We start from the raw sequence: 25,811 nt of genomic DNA, 5'->3' as shown, positions 1-25,811 counted from the left end.
ACTCTGATACCCCACCAGGAACTGTTCCTTCGAACCCTGAACAGAGTGTTGTACAAGGTGAACATTTGTCATCTGTGGATTCGAACATTACTGTACCGGTAGATCAATTGTTTCAAGATCAGACGAGACCAGAAAAATTTAGATACAATCTACGTTCTCATTTTAGAAAACAATAGCATTGCATAATTACCTTTCTATTTAAAAAAACTCTTTCACATTTCCATTCAGTCAGGAAGTTTGCTCTATAATTTTTGTCTTTTTTTTTGTGTTATTCTCTCACCTTGCCATCTGGGTTACCGTAGGGTCGTAACGTGTGCCTTGTTTTAACTTGCAGGGAACCAGACACAAGGTCGGTTTCTTCTGTTTATTTTGGGAACTCCCAGGGTAGACAGAGGCAATTTTTAATAGGTACAAACCATCCGTTGCGAACGGTTGTAGAAGATGGAGCTTCCTGAACTGCGACGGGCTAACGTCATAAATGCTCGCAAGACAAAACTGCATGAAATATTGTATAGCAAATGTTTTCTAATGCAATGTGCTCTGACACTTCTGATTGTTTTAATAACTCTGGTAGGCGGAATTATTTTTGGTATCCAATTGATCTTTGCACCTGTTACATCAACAGTATCTCCCCATGTTTCTGTTTCTCCGACTGTTGTTTCTATTCATTCTTTCCATCCTTTTCCTGCACATGAGCAAGCTCGACGCTCTGAGTTTATAAATAACACTTTCACCAGCTCTGGCACCAACACCAACTAGTGGTAAACACAACGAATTGCTGGGTGTGTGGCTTGATACCACATACCATGGACAAGGGTATCCCTCATCTGGTTCTGCCCTTTAGTTATAATGGATCATTCTGGGCATTTCAGACCATGTTCGTCTATGCTCTAGAGACCTATCCCCCGCGACCTCCACGTTCCACTAGGTATAACTCCGCTAATAGAGCCTTGGTAAAGGGAATTACTGACATGGTTAGAGACGTCAATAACACTCTGTTTATTCCCAAGGATGAATTGCAAGTTTACATGGGTTGGAATGTTACGGAATATGGCATTAGTTTGGGTGAGAACAAACGTAAAAGCTCGACTCCGATCTGGGTCGTACCCCACCAAGGTCAGGTCTGTTTGCAAGGAAATGGGAGGAATCAGAAAGCTCGACTAGGGAAGAGTGACTGTACCGAAACATACGTTTTCCCGTCACAGTCTTCCCCTGCATTCTTAGCTGCTAAGGGCACCTATTTTGTTTGCAAAGACAGAGCATATACATGGCTGCCTGCTGACTTCTCAGGCTCATGTTATATCGCTCAACTGTTGCCTCCGACATACACTGCTCCACCGGATTATCACAAAACTAGAGTTGTGAGAGGTGTTTTCAATAAGGAAGACACTGCTGGCCAAGAAGCAGGAGACTTCTTCAAAGGTTTCCTTCCGTTCTGGGGGCCTATGGCCAACAGTAGAAACTTACGTCAACTAACACGGGTAGTTGAATCCACTATTACCGAAACTGCGGGTGCCCTTAGTAACCTGACAGCTGAGCTTCAAGCGGATCGCCTCATGACGTTACAGAATCGTATGGTCCTTGATGTATTACTTGCAGATCGCGGTGGGGTATGTAAGATGATCCAATCGAGTTGTTGTGTTTTTATCCCAGATAATGCGCCCACGGTATATAAGGCCATTTCTAAGTTACACAAAATCTCTGACTCTATCCATGTAGAGGAAAGTGACTGGTCACTAATGGGATGGTTCTGGAATCTGTTATCTGCATGGGGATGGAAGGTTCTGATAGTCACTGGTGTTGCGTTGGTATTTTTATTCTCATGCTGTCTCATTGTTCAGTGTGGTCCTGCCTTATGTGGCTTTTGTGTTTCAACATGCGTAAGAAGACCACCTGTTTTTGGAGATACGCCACGAGATAGAATAATGTTCCAGCAACATATCAGTGACCTGATGAACATAGAGATGGACTCTGACATAGAGTAAGTTATTGCCTATGTAAGGGCAAAAGGACGGTCTGAGGTTCCGTAGCGATCCGAACCCGTGTATTCGGTATCGTAGTACTGACACGATTTTGGTACCAATGAACCGTAAATGATCCATCTAATGCATGACAGTGTTTTCGCTGCGCTACGATCATGAATTCACTGAGAAATAGGGCATTCTGTTGTAAAATCATGGCATCCATTTTAGATACGGCACCCATTTTGTTTCTTGCCCTCACATAGTCAATGGACGAGCGATGACCCCGGCAGAATCACCTTGTTAAGGACACGTAAGCTCGAGCCCAAGGAAGCTGACGCTGCGTGACTAGGCAGAATCAAGCTGCCTCCCCTGCCTGAGGCCAGCCCTGCTATACTGGTTCTCGTGTCCATTGTCCTGATTGAGAGGCCGAAGACGGTAGCCATGCCCGTTTATGATCCATAAACACCTCTTATCCTACTTTTCTATCCCTTACACCTGGCTCTGCTCCTCTCCTTCTGGGCTTTTACAATGGGGAGGATACGATTTTTATGATGGGGAGGATCGGTCAAAGAATGGAAAACTGACAAAGAGACTTGATCGAATACCGAAAACCTACGACTAATTATTGTTTGGTGTATGTTTATTGTCTGTTTGGGATACCGGGTTGGGCATGAAAGATATTTGTGTAATGTTGCCTGAAGACATATTTTGTGTATTTAAGGAGCAACCCACTTTTTGCAATTCGAACAGTCTCGTAGATTCTGCCTTTGTGTGGTTCCTATGACTTCTGTGTCCCTGCAGTAAATAAATCTTGGTCTCTGACGCCACCATCGAGAAGCCCGCGTCTCTGTTTATTTGTGCACCAAGACAGGAAGGAACTCAGGGGTCTTTGGGTGTTGTTTCCCTGACACCTCTGGACTCTTAAAAGTCCAGAACCTCACGCGGGAGTGTCCCCAGACAGCTTGCAGGACACAAATCTCCTATTTCTTTGTTCGTGTGCTTGATTGTCATGTGGCACATTACGTAAACTTTGCACCAGTGCAAAAGAATTGCACATGGATTTTACACGATATTTGTTCCTTGCTTTACTCGGAATTAAACAAAGAGGTTTTCCTGCAATCATGTTTTTGGAAAGATGTTTGCATTGGGCCAAAAATGGAGTAAAGTGTTTTGCTCTATTTATGTTACTTGTAAGATGGAACTGTGCAAACAGGAGGCTAGCCATCACTGGTGCAGACACAATTTTGACCCAGTCATTTCCAGATAACATAGACTGCAGGGGTGAAATGTAGCCATTTACACTTGCACCTGGACACACGCTAACTGTATAATCTGTAAATATCGGTGAAAAATTGAACCAGAACCATTAAACCAACATCACTGTAATTCGACCTAGGTTTTACGCCATATATTTTGCTTGCTATTATATGCATATTTCCACCAGGACAAAAAGCAAATGAAATAAATAGAATGTTCTCATTTTTTTGATTTTAAATAAAGAAGAAGATAAATGCATTTTGCTCCCATTTTGAACTGTAAAAGATGAGACGATGTTTGAGGGAAAAACAGTTTGCATTATCTCAGTTGCATAACTCCTTTTTGTCTTAAGCAAAAAGATTTAATGAAATAACATTTGGAGTCAAATCTGCTTTTCTCCAGTCCCTGCTATACAAGAAGGAAAACGGTGTAAGTTGCTTGCCACACACTGCTGCACGCCGCACAATGCTACACGAAACACTGCTGCACGCCACACACTGCTGCACGCCACACAATGCTACACAAAACACTGCTGCACGCCACACACTGCTGCACGCCGCACAATGCTACACGAAACACTGCTGCACGCCACACACTGCTGCACGCCACACACTGCTGCACGCCTCACACCGCTGCACGCCTCACACCGCTGCACGCCTCACACTGCTGCACGCCGCACACTGCTGCACGCCGCACACTGCTGCACGCCGCACACTGCTGCACGCCGCACACTGCTGCATGCCACACACTGCTGCATGCCACACACTGCTGCACGTCACACACTGCTGCACGCCGCACACTGCTGCACGCCGCACACTGCTGCACGCCACACACTGCTGCACACTGCTGCATTACTCATTGCTGCATGCTGCACGACACTGCTGCACGCAGCACACTGCTGCACGCCACACACTGCTACATGCCTCACACTGCTACACGAAACACTGCTGCACACAACACACTGCTGCACGCCGGACAATGCTGCACGCCGCACACTGCTGCACGCCGCACACTGCTGCACGCTGCACACTGCTGCACGCCGCACACTGCTGCACGCCGCACACTGCTGCACGCCGCACACGGCTGCATGCCGCACACTGCTGCACGCCGCACACTGCTGCACGCCGCACACTGCTGCACTCCACACACTGCTTTTATGCGAGTTTATGCTACTGACATTGTAAATGACAATGCCTTTTATTTGTTTTAAAACCAAAACATAAATAAAAGGCATTGTAATTTTACAATGCCAATAGCTCAAACTCTTATAAATGCGAGACCCATTGCATTGCAAATGCTTGTTTCTGAAAGGTATAGAGAGCCTGTGTCAAGACTGGAGTGATGGCCAGGCATGGTGGGGAAAGGGGTGAAAGGGGTGAAAGAGGAACCTGTGACCGCCTGCTACTAAGGAATGCATACATCATTAGTGAAGCATTTGGTGTTGTACTGGGGTCCAGGAGTGTGAGGGGCTCACAACTCCCCCAACTATGGGGAGTAGGGTTTGTTGGTCAATTTCTGCTTTTGTTTCAAGCATTTACTCTTTTACAAGTTTCACATCACTGTGGGTTATGAGCTGCCGAACAAGTACCCCTGAAATGGTGTCACATGCTCAAACCTCTGTGCTTAGTCCTGCTCCTCCAGCGTTTCCTGTCGGTGCCATAAAGTTTGGGAGGGGGGCCTGACTTCAAAATATTTAGCTTAGGGGGGCTCAGCGCAACAAAGTTTGAAGACCTCTGCCCTAAAAGACGCGGGGTTCTGCGTGAATGTGCAGCCGAGGCTGCGTCGGTACAACGCACGTACGGATGACGGGGCGTCCGCGGCTCTATCACGGTGGGTACAACTGCTGGATACGTTCCAAGACGATGGGGACCGCCCCATGGAGGGTGGCTCGGGAGGGGAGGATTGAAGGGCGCCAGAATTCTCTCTCTCTCTGTAAGTTTCATGGCGGTCGAGTGAGCAGTAACACGTGGCCGCGTGCTCCGGAGCTCGACGCCTTGGGTCTATTTTATGCGGTCTTCGGACACCCTCGGATATATGCATATTCCATATCTGTAACCTAGATCTGGCTGAACTGCACATGTTTTTAACTTCTATCTGCTGAAGATTCTCTTCCGATTTGCCAAATGCACTGTAAGTTTGTTATTAGTGAAAAATCTATAAAATACACTTTTTTAAATAGAAGTGGAGCCGAGAGTTGGCGAGTCCTGCAAACAGCGCCATCCCCCGTGCAACCCCTGCCTGGGGCTCGGGCATTCATGAAAGAGTCGAGCTTATGAGGGGGATTAGGGAGAAATAGCATGGAATACGGCAACGAGATTAGTGCAGAGAGAGTGTCTGCGGCTGCTCCTGGGGGGCTCTGCGTGGGCACGCATCCCACGCCCTCAGAATTAGGCAAGGGGGGGGCAGGGTGTTAATGCATGCCTTTCATCTTGTACTCTGTGAAAGGCAGAGGCATGACGCACATCAATGGGGCTCCCCCTGCCGAATGAGATGAGGGGCCCCTGAGACTCCCATATCACACAGATATACACTGGCCTTGAGCTGACTGGGGACCCTTGAAGGTTTGGGGGACCCTCTGCACCTCAGGGGCTTGTGCTAGGCCCCTGTGTAAGGCAGCTCACAACATCTATAGGAAGATGGCTCCTCGGTAGAGCCAGAGTGGGCGTGGCATGGGTGCATCAGCATGACCTCAGGTCAAGAGGCGGGGAGGTAAGGACAGTCCGAGTGCTTCCGGTGCATGCTATGTCAGACAAATGTATCTCATGTGACACCAGGCAGGAGCTAAGCACCCCCTCCCCTTTCTTTGTGGTAGTCAGAGTTGGGGTGGCATGGGTCCAATGATATGTTATGTTACTTTGGTGCCAATATCATCTGGTTGGGCGGGTAGTATCCTAGGGCCTAAGACTGAGGCCTTACTTCATGCAAAATTCTAGGAGGGAGGGGCAAGAGCTAATGTGTAACAAGAGGTCGTTCCAGGCTTTAGGACCAGGCAGTGCTTAATTTGAGCCGGTGGTTTCTGGTGCTGGCCACTGCCACTTAATTGCCAGCAGCGGTGCTTATGACAGTCTGCCACATGGTGGCACTGTCTGCCTCATTTAGATATGAGCACAACAAAAGCTATTCCCTGCCTCCCAAGTCATTCTTATAGCTTCGGGGCCTGGAATAGTATTGTCACACTTGTAAGTGTGATGGTTAGTAGTGGTGTTGTTGGCAGCATTGGCAGGGACAATGGATGGCGCAAGCCTCTTTGTCCTCTTGACGAGGGCCCTGGCACCTGTTCTTTTACAAATTAAGCACAAGAGCCAGGGAAAAGAAGGTGCAACTTCTGGCTCTCCGTGCGCTGGGAGCGTGAACGGCTGGAGTTTGGCAGAGCGGAAGGTGTGCGTTCAGGGTGTGGAAGTTGATGCAGGGGTTCAGGTATGCGGGGCTTTGCAGGAGAGTGAGGAGTTTGAACAGGGCCCTCTTGCGTGTTGGGAGTCAGCGTCAGTCTCTTCGGTGTTTGGATGTGAGTGTGGTGTGGAGGATCAAGAGGGAGTCTGGCTGCTGCATTCTGGATGGCCTGGAGTCTTTTGATGAGCGGTGATTCCGATGTGAAGGATGTTTCCATAGTCCAGTCGGCCGGCGATCAGTGCTTGAGGGACTGATCTTCTGGGGTTTAGTGGGATCCATCTGAAAACACTCTTCGGGAGTTTGAGGGTGTAGAAGGAGGTGGAGCGACTGTGTTGAGCTGGCTAAACACTGGGATTTGCTGGTTAATCACAGTCCCTAGGCTTCTTGCGGAGTTTGATGGGGAGGTGATTGGCTCAAGCACTGAGCGGCACCAGGCTGAGGGCACGGGGGTGGTCTTATCTAAAAATGACCACTTCTGTCTTGTTGGAGTTGAATTTCAGGCAGTTGATCCTCATCCAGTTTGCAACTTTTGACATGCACAGTCGGTAATCTTCAGTTGGGCATTGGAAGTGTCAGCGGAGAGGAAGAGGATGAGCCGGGGGTCGCCTGCGTAGGATATAATTTTGAGTTCATGGGATCAGACGGTGCATGCGGTCGGGACCATGTTGACATTGAAGAGTGTGGGGCTGAGCGAGGAGACTCGAGCATGAACTCAGGTCAACGGATGGGATGGTAAGGAAGATGTGAGTGCTTCAGGTGCGTCAGAGATGGGCACACGCACCCACACATACATTTCAAGTGACATCAGGCTGGAGCTAAGCACACCTCTCAATCCCCACGCGCTTTGTGATAGTCAGAGTGGGCGTGGCAAGGGTGCAACAGCATGAACTCAGGTCAAAGGGCAGAGGTGGTAAATGAAGATTGTGTGCTGCAGTTGCCTTAGACAGTTGCACCTGATTACATCTGTCCTGATACACCAGGCAGCAGCAGGGCAAACCTGCCCTCACCCATCTAACTTGAGGGGCTGGCGATGGCACGGCATGAGTGCAATAGCATGAACTCAGGTCAAAGGTGGTTAGGTAAGCTCTCTTGCTGTGGTCATGTGCTGAGTTAGTCCTGTGTGCCGTCGTAAAGTTTTCAATAGCCATCAAGCAGGTTCTCAGAATCCTCTTCAAACCAAGGAACTGAGGAATCCAGAACCACCTGGCTTGATGGTAACCACTTGAACACAAGAGAAGGCACTGGAGTGGGTTGCAGCGGGCATGTGCTGCCTTTGGTTGGTGCAGTGCTTGTTACCACATGGCAGGGGCCGGGGCTTGTTTGCCTGGCGTGCCATGGTATGCGCTGATACTCCTCTGGCAATCTCTCTAGGGAGCAGGTATACTGGACACGCAGGCTGTGTTTAGGTGTACATTTTCCCCTGGCAGTCCCAGACATTCAACAGTGTCCTGCATATAGTCACCAGGTTAGGACAGCACAAACCCATCCATATTGAGGCCCCTTTGCTGGAGCAGGAACCAGGCGCCATGGCATCAAAGGAGGGCTGGGGCATGGACAGGTTGGGGGAACCATGCCACGATTTCAATAGGAGCACTGCATGGGATGCTTAATTTGTAGGGAAAATCAAAAGTGCCTGGGACCTCGTCAGAAGGCAAAGGCAGCTTGCATTGCCCAATGCCCCATGCCCCTGCCAGCGCTGCTAATGTCTGTACGAGCACAACACTAACCATCTCACTCCTAAGAGTCTGACAATTCAGACTACTCCAGGCCACTAAAGCTATAGGAAAGGCTCAGGCAGCCGGTATTTGTCATTTCAAATACATATTAAATAGCTGTTGTTGTGCTCATTTCAAAAGTAGCAAACAGCGCCCCAAGTGGCCGACTGTTATAAGAGCCAGTGTTGACTATTAAGTGCCGGTGGTCAGCACCGGAAACCACCAGCACAAATTAGGCACTGATGGGGTGGGCCATGGTGAGACCCCAGGCTCATAGTGGGACCTCAGGGGCCTGCTGGTCAACCACACCAGGATGTTAAGTTCTGTTGGCAGTCATTACTATGGCACCCACTAGGAGGCGCTACAGAGGTAGCCGAGTCCTAGTGTCTGCTCCGCTTGGTTTGAATCACGCCTGGGCCGCCTGTGACCTGGGTCTGTTCAAGCGACCTAGGCCGAGTGGCCAGTGAGGCTGCGGCTTGTTTCATGGGCTGGACTCTTCTCCTAGCAAAGGATGTGAATGCGTCACGCTGGAAGGGTGTGACGCCGCTCCTGGTCTCAGCCTGCCATCAAGTAGGCCTAATACGGAACCCGGCAGAAAATGAGAGGAACCCAGAGGCTTAGAGACTGGGGTGACATTTGGGCAAACACAGGAAACACTTCCAGAGACGGCATTTTACCCCACTGGACTGTCATACTCTCGCTGCCTCATCCATGCCACTGGGGCAACATACAACACCCTGCCCACGCCCCTGACTCTCCAGACAGCATTACTGAATTCCCTAAGTAAGGCCCCCACATGACCATACACCTGACCACGATACAATCATCGGCCTTCTTCCCCACGACACATAACATATTACACCCCCTCCCCCTACACGCCTCATCTATGATCCCGCAGTGAGTAAACGCTTTCCAACTCGGGTAGCGCTGGATTCTATTGCACCTTCGGTAGAGAGATCTGCCCTTAGAACCAACCCTACAGCAGACTGGATCCATGAGGAACTGGCTACGCTTAGATCTGCCCTTAGAACCAACTCTACAGCAGACTGGATCCATGAGGAACTGGCTACGCTTAGATCTGCCCTTAGAACCAACTCTACAGCAGACTGGATCCATGAGGAACTGGCTACGCTTAGATCTGCCCTTAGAACCAACTCTACAGCAGACTGGATCCATGAGGAACTGGCTACGCTTAGATCTGCCCTTAGAACCAACTCTACAGCAGACTGGATCCATGAGGACCTGGCTACGCTTAGATCTGCCCTTAGAACCAACTCTACAGCAGTCTGGATCCATGAGGAACTGGCTACGCTTAGATCTGCCCGTCGAACCAACCCTACAGAACACTGGATCCATGAGGAACTGGCTACGCTTAGATCTGCCCTTAGAACCAACCCAACAGCAAACTGGATCCATGAGGAACTGGCTACGCTTAGATCTGCCCTTAGAACCAACTCTACAGCAGACTGGATCCGTGAGGAACTGGCTACGCTTAGATCTGCCCTTAGAACCAACTCTACAGCAGACTGGATCCATGAGGAACTGGCTACGCTTAGATCTGCCCTTAGAACCAACTCTACAGCAGACTGGATCCATGAGGAACTGGCTACGCTTAGATCTGCCCTTAGAACCAACTCTACAGCAGACTGGATCCATGAGGAACTGGCTACGCTTAGATCTGCCCTTAGAACCAACTCTACAGCAGACTGGATCCATGAGGAACTGGCTACGCTTAGATCTGCCCGTCGAACCAACCCTACAGCACACTCGATCCATGAGGAACTGGCTATGCTTAGATCTGCCCTTAGAACCAACCCTGCAGCAGACTGGATCCATGAGGAACTGGCTACGCTTAGATCTGCCCTTAGAACCAACTCTACAGCAGACTGGATCCATGAGGAACTGGCTACGCTTAGATCTGCCCTTAGAACCAACTCTACAGCAGACTGGATCCATGAGGAACTGGCTACGCTTAGATCTGCCCTTAGAACCAACTCTACAGCAGACTGGATCCATGAGGAACTGGCTACGCTTAGATCTGCCCTTAGAACCAACTCTACAGCAGACTGGATCCATGAGGAACTGGCTACGCTTAGATCTGCCCTTAGAACCAACTCTACAGCAGACTGGATCCATGAGGAACTGGCTACGCTTAGAAAGAATTGTAACCGTAGTGAGCGTACACGGTGTAGACATTTCGATCAGCTGAGTAGAGAGGTGTGCTCTGAAGAGTTATCACAGTCGTATTAGGCAGGTGCGTCATGAATTCTATGTTAATAACATTGAAATGGCTCAGAATTCAAGTAGAAAGATCCTTTCTATTGTTAAAGCCTTGTCGTGGTTGGATTGAGTTTCTGTATCTTCTCCCTCATCTGAGGAGAGCTGGGACATGCTGGTGAAGTTCTTTTTGGGTAAAGCTGCATCCATTTACTCCTCGTTTCCAGAGGCAGCTAGGAATGTTCCTTGCCTCCATGTTTGGTGTGAGCCTTCCAGGGATGGCGATGGCTTGCTCCAGTTTAAATCCGTAGATCTGCATGTTATCAACCATGTCTGGTCTCCTTCTGACACGGCTGCTGCTAGTATTTTTGATCGTGGAGCTGTGGAATTGCCTCCTGTATCTAAGGATCTCTTAAATAATTATTTTGTGGCAGTCCGGGTGCCACAGAGATGCAAGCATGCTTTGGTGGTCGCACTGCTCAAAAGCCTTCACTTGATCCCTCTAAGCCAGAGACCTACAGGCCGATTTGCTTCCATTCCTTTCAAAAGTGGCAGAGAGGTACATACATCGGCAACTTTCAGCTTTTATAGAGGAAAAGGATCGTTTGCATAGAGCACAATCTGGCTTTCGCCTCGGCACAGCAGCACCGAGTCAGCTCTTTTGCTCTCCTCCGAGTCATTGTGCCAGATCATGGACAAAGGGGCACCGCAGCCTCACCGCTGCTGGGTCTTACAGCGGCCTTTGATACCATATCCGACGGTCGCCTTTAGATCGGCCGCGGGGTTATGGGCTCGGCTATAAAGCCCTACAATGGTTGGCATCCTTTCTGCATGGCTGCACCTTTCAGGTTTGTCAGAAGCCTTATTGTTCTAAGGTGGCTTCGTTGGCTCATGGGGTGCCCCAGAGCTCTTCGTTGAGCCCATCTCTTTTCAATCTATATATTCGCCCCCTGGCAGATATCATAGTGCGGCCTGGTTTTGAAGTCATATCATATGCCGATGATACCCAGCTGACTGTCACCTTATCTCAGAACTCTGCTGGTGTGGCCACCTCTGTGAGGGTTTGCCTGTCAGGTGGCCCAATGAGTGGACCTCACCTGCCTGAATGCAGGCACGACTGAGGTCCAGCTCCTCGGCAGGCAGCCCTCGATATGCTCTCTAGCTCGGTCGCCAGAATCACTGGAATCTCTCCCACAGCCTCACCCCAAAGTTAAGAACTTGGGGGCATATCAACAAGGGGTGGCGATAATATTATCGCATTACCAACAAGGACACGCTAGCGTGCGTTTCCTTGCAATAGCGCCCCTTCTCAGCACGCCTCCCATCGCATCGCTAATGAGATGCAAAGGAGGCGTGCCTGACAAGACTCCCTTGGGCAAATGTCGCTAACCCAGCTTCATCATATTGACAAGGAGGGTTAGTGATATTTAAAATCGCGTTAAGTATGCCTTAACGCAGGAATTTAATGTCTGTTAAATTCCTGACTAAGGCATACCTAACATGGGGGGGTGGATTCTGTGGCTAAGACCACAGGCCCTATCAACTAGGATATCGCCGTTTTCCACCATGGAAAACGGCGATTTCCCCACCAGCTCTGGAATTTTTATTGCCTCGGCGACGCGCGTTGTTGATAACGCGCTAACCGGGCGATAAATTCCAGAGATAGCCAGCGATAAATATGCAAGCGCTAAGCGCGCTTTGCGATATTCATCGCCGGCCCTTGATAATATGCCCCTTAGGGCTGGCATTTGATGGAAAGCTCACTTTTGATAGCCAAATCACTGCCTTAGCAGGCGCGTGTTTTGGCATTCTCAGATCTATTTAAAAAATCATTCATCTTCTTTCTGTATCGGCCCAGACAACAGTGGTCCAGGCTTTCGTGGTCTCTCGGCTGGGCTTCTGTAATGTTTTATGTCTGGGAGTATCTCAGGCCAGGCTAACGATACTTCGACGGGTCCAAAATGCGGCAGCGCGGTTACGGTTTAATCTTCCGAAACGTGCATCGCTGAGCACGTTGCTTCACATGCTGCCCTGGCTCGCGGTGGAGAAATGCCTTGATTTTAAGGCCGTTTCTCTTTGTTTTAGGGTGTTCCATAAGACGGTGCGTCCTATCTACGCTCCCTTCTTACTCCTTACTCCCCCCAAAGATGTCTTAGGTCTCCGGAGGCTTCGCTTGCACAAGTTCCAGGAGTGAGGAGAGTCCACGGTGGTGATGTATCCTTTGGTTTCCTTGGTTCCAAGCTGGGCTGGCTCGAGCAGAAATCCTGTTCCAGAAAGGCTTAAAAACTCGGCTCTCTAGATAGGCTGTTCTCCTTTGAGTCTTCATTACTCTTGGTAGCTTTGACCGGCTAGCGCTGCGACACTCCTATCAGGAGTAACTATGCGCTTCGTAAATTGTATCCTATTCTAACTCCCACCCTCACTCCTCCATTTCCACAGCCGGTGCGCGGCCATCCTCGCCCCCTACCTAAACCAGGAGTTGTTCTCACACCTGTGGGGAAGTTTACTCCGTTTCATGCTTCAACGCCAGCCCCGTAGATACAGACAACAGATGCTTTATAATATTGCAAATTCATAATGAGTATTCAGGAATCTGTAAGAGCCAGAATTCAAGAATATGATTGCTTGTACATTCCATCAAATGGATGAGATTTTGTTTTTAAAATTTATTTTTAATAAAAATAAGTTAAAAAGCAGCTTGGTGTGAATCATAGACTGTGGCCGGAGATGGCTCCTTGGGTTGTGAGGTCAGCGGTGCCATTGCCTCTTGACTGCCTACAGTACGTGAGTTGTGTCCCAAACATTGATGTGTCAGTGAGTCCCATGGGTGGCACAGAGCTGCCGGGGTGGATGCGTTGCTGCACATTCACCGGCATGTACCACCTGAGGGAGGTACCTGGAGGCGTGGGAGTGTTACTGACCTACCTGGACCACGTTGGATGGGTGCTGTTGAATGCCGTGTGTGCTGCTTCTCAGAGGTTAGGGCTCATGTGCGCCTCTGGACACCCAAATGCATGGCACATCTGTGTGATGTTCCCTCTAATGGGTTCTCTTGGAGTGTTGGTTTTGTTATGTTGTTTGTTATACTGACACACAAATGTGCTTTGTTAAATGTATGTGCAGTGTTCTATACAATGTGTTCTGTTGGGTGTTTTGTTTGTGTTGTTTTTACAGACTTGGGCTGTGTTGGATGGGTTTGCAGTGTTCTATATCATGTGTTCTGTTGGGCGTTTTGTTTGTGTTGTTTTTACAGACTTGGGCTGTGTTGGATGGGTTTGCAGTGTTCTATATCATGTGTTCTGTTGGGTGTTTTGTTTGTGTTGTTTACAGACTGGTGCTGTGTTGGATGGGTTTGCAGTGTTCTTTATAATGTGTTCTGTTGGGTGTTTTGCTTGTGTTGTTTTTACAGACTTGGGCTGTGTTGGATGGGTTTGCAGTGTTCTTTATCATGTGTTCTGTTGGGTGTTTTGTTTGTGTTGTTTTTACAAACTTGTGCTGTGTTGGATGGGTTTGCAGTGTTCTATATCATGTGTTCTGTTGGGTGTTTTGTTTGTGTTGTTTTTACAGACTTGTAATGTGTTGGATGGATTTGTGGGGTTCTATACAAGTGTTGTGTTGAGCATTTTGTTTGTGTTGTTTTTACAGCCTTGTGATGTGTTGGATGGGTTTGCAGTGTTCTATATAATGTGCTGTGTTGAGGCTTTTGGCTGTGTGTTTATGGGGTGGCACAAATACAAGCACCCCGATACAGACATGTGTTGTGTTGGGTGTATTTTTGGTGTTCCTTATCAGCTGGTGCTGATGTGAGCACAGAGACATTAGGCCATCTTGTTTGCTTGGGTCTAGCCTGCTGACTGTGCCAGGAATTGTGGGGTGGGTAGCGAGAACCAGCTGCTTGAACCAGCTTGCTACAATCGGCAGGTGCCCACATGGTAGGGGCAAACCTCTCCTGGTCACACACCATTGCAGAGATGAAATGGGCCCAACATGTAGGCCAGAGCACATAACAAGGCCTGAATTCAGGTGGGAGCACACATATAACTTTCCAAGGCACTCCCTGGTGTCCCGAGGCACTCCCTGGTGTCCCGAGGCACTCCCTGGTGTCCCGAGGCACTCCCTGGTGTCCCGAGGCACTCCCTGGTGTCCTGAGGCACTCCCTGGTGTACCCCCGAGGCACTCCCTGGTGTCCCCCCGAGGCACTCCCTGGTGTACCCCCGAGGCACTCCCTGGTGTACCCCCGAGGCACTCCCTGGTGTCCCCCCGAGGCACTCCCTGGTGTCCCGAGGCACTCCCTGGTGTCCCGAGGCACTCCCTGGTGTCCCCCCGAGGCACTCCCTGGTGTCCCCCCGAGGCACTCCCTGGTGTCCCCCCGAGGCACTCCCTGGTGTCCCCCCGAGGCACTCCCTGGTGTCCCGAGGCACTCCCTGGTGTCCTGAGGCACTCCCTGGTGTACCCCCGAGGCACTCCCTGGTGTCCCCCCGAGGCACTCCCTGGTGTCCCCCCGAGGCACTCCCTGGTGTCCCGAGGCACTCCCTGGTGTCCCGAGGCACTCTTTGGTCCCAAAGCATTCCCAGGTGTCCCCAGGCACTCTTTGGTGTCCCAAGGCACTTCCTGGTGGTCCGATGCACTCCCTGATGCTCCAAGGCAAATAAAGAATAAATTCATAAATAAAGGCACTCCCTTGTGTCCCAAGGCACTCCCTGGTGCTCTAAGGTGCTCCCTGGTGTCCCGAGGCGCTCCCTGGAGTCCCGAGGCGCTCCCTGGAGTCCCAAGGCGCTCCCTGGTGTCCCGAGGTGCTCCCTGGTGTCCCGAGGCGCTCCCTGGTGTCCCGAGGCGCTCCCTGGAGTCCCAAGGCACTCCCTGGTGATCCGAGGCGCTCCCTGATGTCCCGAGGTGCTCCCTGGTGTCCCGAGGCACTCCCAGGTGTTCCAAGGCACTTCCTGGTGGTCCAAGGAACTCCCTGGAGTCCATCCCTAGTGCTCCAAGGCACTCCCTGGAGTCCCTCCCTGGTGCTCTAAGGCACTCCCTGGTGTCCAAAGGCGCTCCCTGGTGTCCTGAAGGCTCTTCCTGGTGTCCCGAAGCACTTCCTGGTGTCCCAAGGTGCTCCCTGGTGCTCCACGACGCTCCCCGGTGCTCCAAGGCGCTCCCTTGTGCTCCAAGGCGCTCCCTTGTGCTCCAAGGCACTCCCTTGTGCTCCAAGGCGCTCCCTTGTGTTCCAAGGCGCTCCCTTGTGTTCCAAGGCACTCCCTGGTGCTCCAAGGCACTCCCTGGTGCTCCAAGGCACTCCCTGGTGTCCCAAGGCACTTACTGGTGCTCCAGGGCACTCCCTTGTGTCCCGAGGTCCTCCCTGGTGCTTCATCTTTTACCTTCATTGCATTTGCTTCCCATAGGAAAGCGAATTGTGTTCAATGCTCTATAATCCGCCACCACGCCTACTCCAAACCTGCTCCCAGGCATCTTCCATGTACCAATCACGAGCAGTGGCAGGAGCCAATGGCATGGGAGAAGCTAGCTAGTGGAATGAGAGCCAATCCAAGGTGTTGGTGGAGCTAGGTGACGATTGAGAGCCACTTAGAGGGCTGGGTAGTGGGTGAAGCTATCGGATTGGATGAATCCACTCACAGGGTGAGAGACAGTCAGAGTAGTGTGCAAGAACCAATCAGAAGGCTGAGGGGAGCCCAAGGGTTGGGTTGAGTGTGTCAGAGGATATGGTGCAACCAAAAAAAGTGCGTGGAACCTGTCAAAAAAGTGCATATAGTTCAGCGAGCATGTGGCATGACTTACCCCGGGGGCACATTGAGGGTTCTCTTAGGGGGCACTTCCCCACCTGAAGAGAGCAGTGTGAGCGTGAGTATTGGGGGCAGGTTCCCAGCTAGCTGCATTGAAAGAGCCCACTGTACGGCCATACACGGGCATAGTTTAGGGGACGCCGAGATCTCTCAAGGCTGTATTATTGTAGGAAGCATGTTAGTTGTACAAGTGGCTGATGGGACAACAAACAGGATGAGGGTATCGGGGGGCTGGGCAGCTGCAGGACAGTACCCATCCATAAATAAGCCAGCAGGGACCCCAGATCTTACTGCAGGCTAATCTCCAGCTAATCCTGTTAGTTTGTATGATACAACCATGCATGCCAAAACCACGCATGCCTAAATAACGCAGTCTGAACCACAACTGTCTTTACTACGCATGCCTTTACAACAAATGTAATTGCAAAGGCATGATTGCTAAATAGATATGCGTGGTGAAGTGTACACCCCAGCTACCCTTTCCTGCGCCCTAACTTTCGATACCCAAGCCCTGCAGTCTACCTCGCCCCAGCCCTTAAAACTACCCGGACTCCCCACCCTGAGCCCTAAAACTTGGCCCTTGCCAAAAAACGACCCCATCCCCTGCGCCCCTCTGCTCTGAGCCCTAAGATTGACCCCCAGCCCTAAAAGCTACCCGACTCCTCCGCCCTGAGCCCTACAACCCTGCCCTCTGCCAAAAAACGACCCTGACCCTAGCCCCCCCACCCTGAGCCCTAAAACTGACCCCATCCCAAAAAACTAACCCCACAAAACCCAGCCCCACTCACCGGGTTGTGTCCTGGAGCTTCGTCTCCCGATCGCACATGTTCCTGTTCCGCACATCTAGACCGCTGACTGCCGTAACCACACGTATGCGTGGCTAAGGCAGATGCGTGGTTAAGGCAGATGCGTGGTTAAGGCAGATGCGTGGTCAAGGCACCTGCACGGTTCAGGCAAGCGTTGTTCTGCTTGATTTGAAACGGCACACGTGGCTCAGCCCGCGTTGTAAAGGACGTTTCCCCTCCTGGTTGGCACAGCAACACAGGACAACCGCAACTAGGGAACATAGTGGGTTTTCAAGCAGGGGATGCAATGGGCACGAGCTCACTTCAACTAACCCACGTGACCCAAGGGCCGAATGGCTTGTTCGGTGTCCCAGGCAGAGTTCACCAATGAGCTAGCCAAGATCATCAGACAGACTCATGGGCCAGTGGGTCAGGCAGTCCTAGGGCCTTGCAACACACAGCTCCTCCAAATCATTCCCAGCCCAGTAGAAGAAAGTGCACTCGGGGGGGGGCTGGGGCTCTAGGCACTATGATATTTCAACAAAGGGGATCAGGTAGGACTTTTGTTTAGGTCCAGCATACTTGCCCAAAGTCTATCACAGAACAAAAGGGAGTGCAGTTCCTAGGTAAAACACCCAAAGGGCGAGTACAGAGAAATAAGAGGTGCACTGATTCACTAGGGAGAAGATTATACTCCAAAGAGAGTGAATCAGCAAGAACGTGGGATTCCTCCTTTCGGAACTAGGGTCCTCACACACCCAGCCAGCTAGGTGTCATGCTTCATCATCAGGACTGCTCCTAGTCGGGTCGGTGCTGCAATACCCAACGGGCACCCAATGATGGCGCTCTTTGGCGGAGATCTTTTGTTCCTTGCCGTTAGGTGAGGTGTGGGTGAGGGTCTAAGTGAGTGTAGATGTTGGGAAGTACAGGTGTGAATTAAAACAGGTTCGGTAGTCCAAAAATATATTTTAATAGAGTGGCTCCTACCTGATTAAAATTGGAGTGGCAACTTCTATCTTAAATTTAATAGTTCAAGACCGTAGTGCTCTACTCTGTGGTGGTCAACATGTTTCTTGCCATAATGTCTGAGAGGTCAGACAGACGGTGAGGGGTCCAGTGGAGCGCCATGCCTGCTTCACTTCACTCTCAACTGCTTGTGCAATGGGATATTTTGTAAACTAAGCTCTCCACTGATAGTCGCACTGAGCAGACTTGACCTGGATGGATTTTTTATGTGAGCGACAAATATTAGATGCTCACTAAAGACTGCAGTGTGGTCTCTATCACTTCCGGGATGATTTCAGCGTGGCAGCAGTGATGGGAGGGTGTTAGTGGCACGAATGTGGGGTCATGTGGGACTTTAGGAGTTTGGTGATGCCAGAAGGAGAGCGTGGAGGCAGAGACACTCAGACTAGAATCCGCCACAGAAGTGGGCGGGTCTTATGAGTAGGTGGAGCCAATCCGAGAATGGGGAGAGACTGACATACTCCTGAAATGGTACACCATTGGCTAACTCAAAATCTCTGCTTAAAAAGTTATTGAAAATGTTGACTTGCATTTTTCAAACATTTTGCTTGAGGGGGATGAAAAATGAAGTGTTGGTTTATGCTCATGTACTGTAACTGTCATCATTAAACTTATCACACGAAGCACATGAATCACTCAATGCTGCTAGTACACACCCATACATACCTTGTCACATGTATTTGCAGGTTGTGGGAAGTGGTTGCCCACCACCGTTGTGGGATGGGGGGCTTCTTGATGCAGATGAGGAGGGTTTCTGGCACAAAGTGTTTTGGTGTCATGGTGCGGTTGCTCCTTCCTTCTCGAATATGAGGGCGTAAAGCGAAGATCCAATGCTGGGGCCCCCGTGGGACCAGCATCACTGGACTTAGGCCTCCTGGAGTAAAATGGCTCCTCCCTGACACCTCCACTGGGGCCGCCCCAAGCAGTGTCCATGGAATGGCACTCAGTGTGTTCCTGGAAGCTGGCTGGATCCCCCTTAGATGTCCCTGGGACCTGTTGGCCGGGAGACCACGACCCTTGAGGGTCTGGCTGAACACTCAACGGAGAAGATGCAATACATTCAAGGGGTGCTTTGGATTCCTGGGACCAGGCAGAGGTGCCGGTCTCTGCTGGGGAAGTCTCCACACTACAGTCTGGTGACATAAGCTCCTGCGCAGAAGGTTCGTCCTCAGTGCATGCCTCAAAGAAGCACTCAATGTTATCATCTGGTGGCACAGGAGTGATGCTCTGGTCTTCTGCATAGTTGCTCACCTCTCCGCAGTCACTGTCGTGTGAAGAGAGGGAGAGGTAGGAATAGAAGTCGCCTTTCCTGAGCTGCAGGGACCTGTGCGAATGCTCCAGTACTTTCTCCCTGATCTGGGAGAGGGAGCTAGGGCTGGCCACCTCGCTCTCAGATTGGGACTTGTTCTTTAGGGCAGTCGAAGCCATGTCTATGATCTCCTTCACAAAGTCATGTACCGAGGAATCCTCTTCCATTGGCTCCTCGGAAAGTGCACTGTGGCCATGGCAGCAGGAATCTGGGCTCCCTGAGATATCTTTATCCGTTGAAGCTGTGCAGCCATCGTACTGCCTGTCCAGAAGGTCCGTTCTGCCCGACTGTCCATGGGGTACAGTAGCTCGTGATTGAACAGTCTGCGTATCTTCACCTCCAAGCTCTAAGGAGGTCACATTCCAAGGCTTGGCGATGGAAGGAGTGTGTACTTTCAGATTGCAATGACGGCCAGCCTCACAATCCTTTACAAGGTCCCTCGTGACATGTGCTGATCGGGCTACCCGGCTAACACCCAACTTGTGCTCTTTCGGAGCTGAAATAAGTCTGTGTGGCTCGGAAACATAGCTTTCTTGGTCTGGATTTTGTTGAGCAACTGAATCAATGACTTCCGGCCCTGGAGGTCTCTGTAGCTCCTCCCCTATGTGCTCTTGTGCACTTTCCACATTTCCATTCTCCACATCATCCACCAGGGGATCCTTGCTCACCTGCGAATGGTCCTTGACCGGATTCTTGAAGGCTTGCTCCTGAGTGGTGTTCAAATGCTTGCGTTGACTAATGTCTTGTGACACCTTCCTCGCAGACCCCTTTAAGATCTCATCAATGCTTAAGGCTTCAGCTGCCGCCATCATGCGGTTGCTCGAGCACCATTTGCCACATTTGAGTGCCTTGCAGGGACTGGCCCTTTTCTTGTCTGGCGGCAGCATGAACTTCGGCCGGATCCAGGTCTGAAGTTCATTCTTGATGTATTCAATTCCTGACATCAAGCCACTTTCTTCGTAGATGTCCTCATCTGTGGCAATGCTCGAGACTTCGTCCTCCTCATCCTTCATTCCCAGCTCATCCTCCGTCAGGGTCAGGGTGGAGCTGGACAGCAGGTCACTGTCATCCTCATCGTCGGTACAAGCCGAGGTGCATGACACGTTGACAATCATGCTGACATTGGCATCACTCTCCTCAGCCAGTGACCGGCTCAGGTGCTTCCGGAAGCAGGCGTTGGAGTCTGGTATGGTGTGTTTTTGGACTATAATATCCTCTGAGCACAGCGAGACCTCCTCGCTGCTGCTCAGCTCTGTGAGTGAAGATGCAGAATCCTCGTTGACCGATGAAGCGATGTCGAGTGAATGCTGGCCAGCGACGGACATCTTATGGGAACTGCTCTGGAGCGTTATATCCGAGATGCTGCGTTTTATCTTCTGGTCAGAAGGACTCTCAATGTCCTCCAGACGTTTCAAGAGATCCAAAGTTCTTTTGCTCAGTTCCCCCACAGAATCGCTGCTCAGGCTGTTGTCGGGCGAGCCATGCCCGCTGAAGAGGTCTTCGTTGCTTTTGTAGGATACGAGCCAACTCTCGAGGGATGTGCTACGTTGAAGGCAGTCGCTGCTTCTGAAAGTCCTGGACCCCAGTAGATCTCCAGCAGGAGAGATGGACTCAAGGGAAGAGCCGGAGGATAACCAAGGCATCGGCTTCCCTTCCTGTTGCGTGATCCATTTTTTGACTCCTTCCACGGAATTGGGGTCTGGGTCATCTGGGGACTGCGGTAACATGATGGTATTGGACTTTAAATTTGAATGGTGCAACTGATGCTTGATGGTGTCATGGTACGAACCCTGGTGTGTAGCTGAGAAGGTGCCTGTGCTATCACCAGCCTGCGAAGGGGTCACTATAGTGGGTAACTGCAACTTGGAAGAATTCTGGAGATAGGAGTAATCGTAAAATGTGAGTAGATCCCGCTTGGCTTGGAGCCCTTCCTCCGAAGCTTGAGATGGAAGGTCAGTAGTTCGGTCAAAGTCTTTTGTCTTATCTTTTAACCAGGACAAGGAAGACGTAGCATGACACTTCCCCAAACCTTCCACCCCATCCTTCTCTCCATTTTGATGTGCAGGCTGGGGTCTTTCTTGCATGCCAGGGATCTCCACTGGGTCAGCCTCCATGGCACAGGTGCCCTCTCCGTCGGCCAACAAGCAGGCCTCAGAGCTGGCGGCTGTCTCAGGGTCACCTTCACTTGCTATCCCGCTCTCACACTCCGAGTACCTGCTCACAGCTCCCCGCCGGGTGGTCTGATCGGGCGGGGTCCAGGCAACTCCACCCAACAGTTCTGGCAGAGACTTGGTGGAAGAGAAGGAGGAGTCGTGGTTCAGGCTCTTTTGCAGGAGGCTCGGTGGCTTTGGGTGGCAAGCCGCAGGAGGTTTCTGCAGGTAGGACTGTTGGCATCTGTCGAACAGTTCCACGTTGTGAAGACTGTAGACCTGATATATGGGGGGGGCAATGGGGGCAGTGACCCTGGGACCACACAAGGAGCTCACGTGGTCCCCAACTTTGTCCTCCTCGGTCTCAGCATCATTCGAGGCCTCCATCTCAAGGCGGGGCGGAGCGGGCTGGGGCTTCTGGTTGACGTCACTGGAGTCCTCACCAATCATCTTTGGGCGGAAGTCAGTCTCGTCCCACTCCCAGGCGTCCTCCCCCATGCCATTCAGATCCATCCAATCAGAATCCAGAAGTCCCTGGGTGTCCTGTGAAGACAAGGGTAAACCATCAGTAGGCGTTCAGCATCCAACCACATCTAGACACAGAGCCAGAGCAGGGGAAGGTGCAGGCATTGCTGGGCCTGTACTGAGTGTGCTGCACTCTACACACACCCGACACAATCTGCAGCCACACTGCACACTCCACACACTCTGCAGCCACACTGCACCCTCCACACACTCTGCAGCCACACTGCACCCTCCACACACTCTGCAGCCACACTGCACCCTCCACACACTCTGCAGCCACACTGCACCCTACACACACTCTACACAATCTGCAGCCACACTGCACCCTCCACACACTGCGGCCACACTGCACCCTCCACACACTGCACTCACTCTGCAGCCACACTGCACCCTCCACACACTCTGCAGCCACATTGCACCCGCCACACACTCTGCAACCACACTACACCCTACACACACTCTGCAACCACACTGCACCCTACACACACTCTACACAATCTGCAGCCACACTGCACCCTCCACACACTCTGAAGCCACACTGCACCCTACACAAACTACACAATCTGCAGCCACACTGCACCCTCTACACACTCTGCAGCCACACTGCACCCTCCACACACTCTGCAGCCACACTGCACTCTCCACACTCTGCAGCCACACTGCACTCTCCACACACTCTGCAGCCACACTGCACTCTACACACACCCGACACAATCTGCAGCCACACTGCACACTCCACACACTCTGCAGCCACACTGCACCCTCCACACACTCTGCAGCCACACTGCACCCTCCACACACTCTGCAGCCACACTGCACCCTCCACACACTCTGCAGCCACACTGCACCCTACACACACTCTACACAATCTGCAGCCACACTGCACCCTCCACACACTGCGGCCACACTGCACCCTCCACACACTGCACTCACTCTGCAGCCACACTGCACCCTCCACACACTCTGCAGCCACATTGCACCCGCCACACACTCTGCAACCACACTACACCCTACACACACTCTGCAACCACACTGCACCCTACACACACTCTACACAATCTGCAGCCACACTGCACCCTCCACACACTCTGAAGCCACACTGCACCCTACACAAACTACACAATCTGCAGCCACACTGCACCCTCTACACACTCTGCAGCCACACTGCACCCTCCACACACTCTGCAGCCACACTGCACTCTCCACACTCTGCAGCCACACTGCACTCTCCACACACTCTGCAGCCACACTGCACTCTCCACACACTCTGCAGTCACACTGCACCCTATACACACTCTACACAGTCTGCAGCGACACTGCACCCTACACACACTCTCCAGCCACACTGCACCCTACACACACTCTACACAATCTGCAGCCGCCCTGCACTCTCCACACACTCTGCAGCCACAATGTACCCTAAACACACTGTACACAATCTGCAGCCGCCCTGCACTCTCTACACACTCTGCAGCCATACTGCACCCTACACACACCCTGCAGCCACACTGCACCCTACACACACCCTGCAGCCACACTGCAACATACACACACTCTACACAGTCTACAGCCGCACTGCACCCTCCACATTCTCTGCAGTCACACTGCACCCTACACACACTCTACACAGTCTACAGCCACACTGCACCCTCCACATACTCTGCAGCCACACTGCACCCTACACTTACTCTGCAGCTACACTGCACCCTACACACACTCTGCAGCACACTGCACCCTACACACACTACACAGTCTACAGCCGCACTGCACCCTACACACACTCTGCAGCCTACACACACTATGCAGCCACACTGCACTCTACAGTCACTCTACACTAGGCGTTTCTAACCTTTTCTATGCCCTGATTAATGTTCACACCCACTACAAAAGTCCTGCGCTACTCTTATTTTGCATACGGTACATACCTTCCCTCTGATATGCCACCTTGCACCCTCCTGCTGGTGCGGGTACCCCAGGTTAGGAACCACTACTCTACACAATCTTTAGCCACAGAATTAGAGCCGGAATCAGTGAGATGGGCAGCTGTGGATAGACTGGTGTACAGACAGAAAATCGAGTTTGAAATAACGAGGTACAAGAATATCCACAGCCAGTATATTGTGGTACAGAATATCGACAGTCAGGTAAGAAATATCTTTTTTGTTAATATCGAAGACAGTAATTGCGTTTGTAAAAATATTGTTGTTAATGATATTTATATTAGTGTTCTGCATTTTAGTATGTATGTTAAAAGTATGTGATGTCATTTTCTGGTATAAGTGTAGTTTTTTAAAATGTATGTGTAAAATATTTAGCAGTAATTACTTTTATGTAAATACGTTTCGCGTATTTTAGTTCTGTAGCGGGTTGTGGGTTTATAGCGGAATAGGGTGGGAAGTAATTTAATTATAATAATTATACATTTGTATTTATTAATATTTATCATTAATGTATTATTAATGAATTATGAATTGGTTATTAATATTAATTAACTAATATATTATATTAATTATGTTTTTTTAGGAGCGGATTGTGGGTTTACAGGGGAACAGGGTGGGAAGCAATTTAATTATAGAAAAGTAATTATACATTTTTAGTATTATAATTAATTTATTATTAGTTAATTTTAAAAAAATGGTTATTAAATGTTATTAATTCATTGATATTTATATTAATTGTGTTTTTAGGAGTGGGTTGTGGGTTTATAGGGGAATGGGGTGGGAAGTAATTTAATTATAATAAAGCAATTATTAATATTTATTCATTAGTATTTAGAATGAATTTATTATTAATTATTAATTGGTTATTTACTTCTATAAATTATTTAATTGATAAGTATGTTAAATTTAACCCTCTGCTATCCAACACTTTCCCTACTGTTGCACTCACAGGAGTGGGAATAGAAATTTATATGGTTCCGCTACCCAACACTTTTCCTTCTGTTGCCCTCACTGGAGTGGGAATAGTAATTTTTACCCCTACGCTATCCAGCACTTTCCCTACTGTTGCACTCTCTGGAGTGGGAACAGTAATTTTTACCCCTACGCTATACAACACTTCCCCTACTGTTGCACTCACTGGAGAGGGAATAGTAATGTTTACCCCTACGCTATCCAACATTTTCCCTACTGTTGCACTCATTGGAGTTGGAATAGTAATTTTTACCCTCCCGCTATCCAACACTTTCCCTACTGTTGCACCCACTGGAGTAGGAATAGTAATTTTATCCCCTTTGCTATCCAATATTTTCTCTACTGTTTTAGTTAATATTGTGTAAAATGTATTTTAAAAATATTAAAAATATTGTAATATTTTAATGTTACATATATATGTATTTATAATATTGGTGTATGTTTATATATGTGTTTATTATTTTTAATGTTTTTGAACAATTTGTAAGTTATTAAAATAATTATTTACAAATATTAAGTATATATTTTATATTTTATACATATATGTTTAATTTATTTTTACATTATATGTTTTACTTATAATTGTAAACATTGTTTAAATAATTTTAACTGCTAGCAGCAGGTACCTACTGCCCACACCCTGGGGCCAGAAGCAAATCTCACAGCCCGGCACCACCCTAGGACCTGCTGCAGGTCTCTCAGCCCACCACCACCCTCCTGCCCCACACCCTGCGACCATCAGTAGAACTCTGGCACCAACAGTACATCTCTC

At 50.0% G+C, this 25,811-nt stretch overlaps 1 protein-coding gene across 3 annotated transcripts in view; it reads right to left on the bottom strand.

Moving 5' to 3' along the window:
- Window positions 1-25,811, bottom strand: part of AKAP6 (A-kinase anchoring protein 6) — a 799,841-nt gene that overhangs the window by 29,082 nt on the left and 744,948 nt on the right. For all 3 annotated transcript variants that reach the window (XM_085627414.1, XM_085627413.1, XM_085627415.1), the window contains one exon: window positions 18,810-22,145. In XM_085627414.1, coding sequence (XP_085483540.1) covers window positions 18,810-22,145 — 3,336 coding nt within the window. The remainder of the gene's footprint in view (window positions 1-18,809; window positions 22,146-25,811) is intronic.

The sequence above is a fragment of the Triturus cristatus genome, chromosome 9, assembly GCF_964204655.1.
Source record: "Triturus cristatus chromosome 9, aTriCri1.1, whole genome shotgun sequence".
In the NCBI taxonomy this organism is placed as follows: Eukaryota; Metazoa; Chordata; class Amphibia; order Caudata; family Salamandridae; genus Triturus; species Triturus cristatus.
The sequence above is the reverse complement of the archived record's forward strand: the minus strand, read 5'-3'. Positions and strand labels throughout refer to the sequence as shown.